At 33.3% G+C, this 4,037-nt stretch overlaps 1 protein-coding gene across 1 annotated transcript; it reads right to left on the bottom strand.

Moving 5' to 3' along the window:
• Nucleotides 1-2,177: 2,177 nt before the first annotated feature.
• Nucleotides 2,178-3,626, bottom strand: LOC116140390 (protein AGENET DOMAIN (AGD)-CONTAINING P1-like). The gene is made up of 2 exons (XM_031426031.1): nucleotides 3,128-3,626; nucleotides 2,178-2,343 (listed from the first exon to the last, which is right to left on the bottom strand). The coding sequence occupies exons 1-2, from the start codon at nucleotides 3,520-3,522 to the stop codon at nucleotides 2,295-2,297; spliced, it is 444 nt and encodes a 147-aa protein (XP_031281891.1). The 5' UTR covers nucleotides 3,523-3,626; the 3' UTR covers nucleotides 2,178-2,294.
• Nucleotides 3,627-4,037: the final 411 nt, after the last annotated feature.

The following is a 4,037-nucleotide window of genomic DNA, read 5'->3' on the forward strand; positions in this document are numbered from 1 at the left end:
GGTATTTTAAAATTTTGTGGGTGGGAAAATATCATTAAACCATTATTGGGTGGGAAAAAGTTCGTTTACTCGTTATTAAAAACCCAAGTCAGTAATGCCTTAATTAACGAAACAACTTCAAAAGTCTCAAATTAGTTTTATGTTACTTCCAAATGAAGTTAAATTTTGGAAAAGAAAAGAAGGAAAAGGCTTGTGACAGTAGTTGATCTAATGTATGAACAAAATCTTGCATTTCAAAGCAAATTGTTNAGATGTTAATTAAGAGAGATTGTGTATTGGTATTGCTTGGTGATCATCAGGATTCATGTGAAATTCGCCATCACCAAAATCAATTAATCTGAACGGTAGGTAGGCGTTCTTTGACTTGATCGAATATGATCATCTTCATCGATCATATTGATACAAGGCTGGAGTGGAGCTAGCATGATGAAGTAGATTAAAAATAGAAACACCATGCGTGTTATTCAGTAGCTCCTAAGCTTAACTTTGATGATAATTACACACAGATTTTGAGCATGAAGCACAAGAACCATATACTATGATTTGATGGTTCTTCGAGAAGTGGGCCAGTTTATTTATTTATAAAGTCAGGCTTTCAAAATCCCCACATCTCATTTCGATGATTTTTAGAGATGCTGTGACGGATCATATTCTTTCCCTGATCAGTGAATGAAAGATATATATATTATATTAATTAAATTTGTATTATCAATGGACGGTTTCTGGAGAAAATAAAAAATTGAATACAGAAGATAAGTAGTTGTATGTACAACACAAGAATTAGTGTTATCCTTTCAGAGTAAGGAGATTTATTCTATGTTTCTCTTCAGTCATCCAAAGTTATATGAATATTCTTCATTTCTAGCAGTTTGGTTAGGCAGCCTAAAAAATTAAATGCTGTCTGGAACTTGAACAAGGAAGACAAGAGGAATTTGATTTGTTCTCTTGCTTTTAGCAAATGGGAAAAACTGGAAGCACGGCTATTGTAGTCTGTGGATAAAGCTTAGTAAGTAACCAATTGGATGGAAATGTCTCAATTAAGCTGGGTTCTAGATGCGTTAAGCAATATCTCCCACAGATTGGTCAAAATAAGAAGTTTAAAAGTTTGGACAAATGGATATGCCACAGACTGTTCAATATACGATTATTCTGCAACAAGAATCATGTGTTATTAAAAGAGTTAACGACCTTTTCCCACTCAAATACTGGTTTAATAACACTTTCTCAGTTATAGGTTTTTAAAATACTATTTTATTATTCAAATTTATACTTCAGTCATGAACAAAGAGTAAACTCGGTTTTGAAGAGAAGAGATCGATGAGTCTTTTGATAAGGTTGGATTTTGTTGGTTGGAATGATCGAAATTTGACTTGAGAGGAACGGCTGCGCAAACCCTAATCGCTCAATTGTAGGCGATTGGTGGGGTCGAAGAGTGTAGTGTTTGAGGGGTTTTGGTAAGTGATAATTGTGAAAGAGAATAGTGGTGGTGTAAGGTTATTACGATGCCAGAATCGGAAACGAAATATAAATTTGGATAATAAACTGGTATTTTAAAATTTTGTAGGTGAGAAAATATCATTAAACCATTATTGGGTGAGAAAAAGTCGTTTACTCGTTTTTAAAAACCCAAGTCAGTGATGCCTTAAGTAACGAAACAACTTGAAAAGTCTTAAATTAGTTTTATGTTACTTCCAAATGAAGTTAAATTTTGGAAAAGAAAAGAAGGAAAAGGCTTGTGACAGTATTTGATCTAATGTATGAACAAAATCTTGCATTTCAAAGCAAATTGTTCATTGTAGTTATAAGCATTGTTGAATACTGAAAAGAATGCAATTTTAGTGAAACGACTAGACCTAGAGGAACGAATATTGATCATCTAGATAACAATTAAATTGACTTTCATATTTCAATTAGTATCAGCCGATAGATCAAGTGCACATGAGAAAGACAAATTACTCTGTGAATGTGAAGGCAGCTTGTTAAGTTGAATTATATTGTCAAATGGTTAAATAATGTAACTAGTATCTTCTTTAAATTTATCATATTGATCAATTTAAGTTTTCACAAGGAGAAGCGAGACAAACCAGCAAGACAAACAGTATAAATTCCATTCGGTATACATATAATTTTCAAGAACAAGTGTGGCATATCATCTCTCAAGGATCTATTTAATTAATGATTGTCAGATTGCTGTTATGGACTGAGCTCTACAAGAACAAAAGAAGCCCATATAATATCCCATATGGTTAAAGTGTTGCTATTTTGCCAATGTTTCCAGGTATTAGAAGAGAAAACTAACTGCCGTGCTCGCTGGAACTTGCTTGATCATCACCAGTTTCAGGCCTACCAAACAGATTAATAATATTATATAACAAACTAGAAAGAAGTAACCATATGATTGACTAAACACAGAGCGATGAAACTAAGGAGTTGACATTCAAAATGACACATTAACGAAGGAAAATAAAGGAGCAAAATAGGTCTTCTAATGCAAAATTATATGATAAACGACACACAAACTTAATTCCACAATAACTGTGTTGGATAATCAATGTGTTGAAAGTCCAATCGAGTACGTAATCTCTCCGTTCCAACAAGTCATTTCAAAGTCTATCAAGTTGTTGATTTTGTGGGTTTTTTATTAGTTTATTTTTTTTAAGGAATATGTTTTGTGTATTCACATGTTTCATTAGGAAAAATCGACTCAGTTTCGCGGAAGCTACAAGTGGAAATTTCTAAGCCAAAACGTAAGGTTTCAGTAATTAAGTTTACTTGGCATGTTGTTTAATCTAACGCGTGAAAACCACTCTGAGTTCGGTTGGGGTCAGATTTTACAATTTGAGGAAGCAGACGTCTTCCTCAGGAAGAAAGTAATTACAATTTTTTTATCTTCTTATTGAAAATGATAAAGAATGTGAAAAGCAAGAAAGAATCTTTACTAAAGAGAAGAAAATATAATAAAATAAAAACCTAAACAACTATTTCCAATCAACCAAGAAAGATGCAAGTCAAGACTCAAAAGTCAGAAGAAGGAACCTCTCTGCTGAAAACATCCCAAATGCCAAAACCAGGAGCAAAACAAACAAAGCAAGGAACCAAGAAATCAAAAGGAAGAAGAAGAAGATACCTATTTCCAGGATAAACCCACTTTCCATCTTCCCATTCAAGATGAATCCTGACTTTATAAAAAGGACAATGCACCACATTACCACTACTCTCCAACTTTACATAATAATTTGGATCAACTTTTCTTACAATTCTTCCCACCCACCATCCATCATTAACATAAGCATCAACAATATTGTCTGACACCTCCAAATTCGTGGGTGGCAGAGGCCTAACATCCGCTTCATCAACAGCTTCAGTTAACAATCTTGTTCTGTCTTCAGCAAAACGTGTCTCGTATCTAACCAAGTATTTGGTTTTTCCTATTGCAGCAAGTATTGTTGCAGTGTAGTATGGCCCCGAGAACCCTTTTTGTTTCTTGTGTATCTCTACTGTTTCTTTGTGGTGAAAGGCCATTGCTTTGACCTAAAGAGACAGAATTTGGAAAGGTTTAAAGAGGAGAAAATTTCTAGTTTCTTGTTTTTCTCATGGGAGTGGGAGCAAATAGGTTGAACTTGAGAAACAATTAATAGGCCGTTTATATTTGAAGCCTTACAGGACTTTAACTCTTCCTCGGGATTTATATTAGCCGTTTGAATAATGACACATTGACCTTGTATTTTAATTTGACTGAATTATTTATTTTTTCACATAGTAAATTCAATAGGTAAAAATTTAACCTCCTAAATAAACAGCTCCTGTGGTCTTATGTTTCCTTAATGGAACATCTGCAAAGTTTTAATGCTTAATCCTTTCCTTTTTTTTTTTTTTCTTTTTTTTTTTTTTAACCGGAAAGAATAAAACTATATATTAAAAAGGAGATTGAGGTAGGCACATAGAGAACTAGAGATCCACACAAAAATATCAAAAAACTAATGAGGGAGACAAATCTATACAATATAGAGACAAATGTTCCCTTCCCTAATTTGAAA

The sequence above is a fragment of the Pistacia vera genome, unplaced genomic scaffold (genome assembly GCF_008641045.1).
Source record: "Pistacia vera cultivar Batoury unplaced genomic scaffold, PisVer_v2 Contig372, whole genome shotgun sequence".
In the NCBI taxonomy this organism is placed as follows: Eukaryota; Viridiplantae; Streptophyta; class Magnoliopsida; order Sapindales; family Anacardiaceae; genus Pistacia; species Pistacia vera.

Bases quoted from the DNA above. Each gene is read 5' to 3' on its own strand.
- LOC116140390 (XM_031426031.1), bottom strand. From the start codon at position 3,522: ATGGCCTTTCACCACAAAGAAACAGTAGAGATACACAAGAAACAAAAA. The intron at 2,344-3,127 runs GTATCTTCTTCT...TCTGTTTGGTAG, and splicing joins TGGGTTTATCCTGGAAATAG to GCCTGAAACTGGTGATGATC.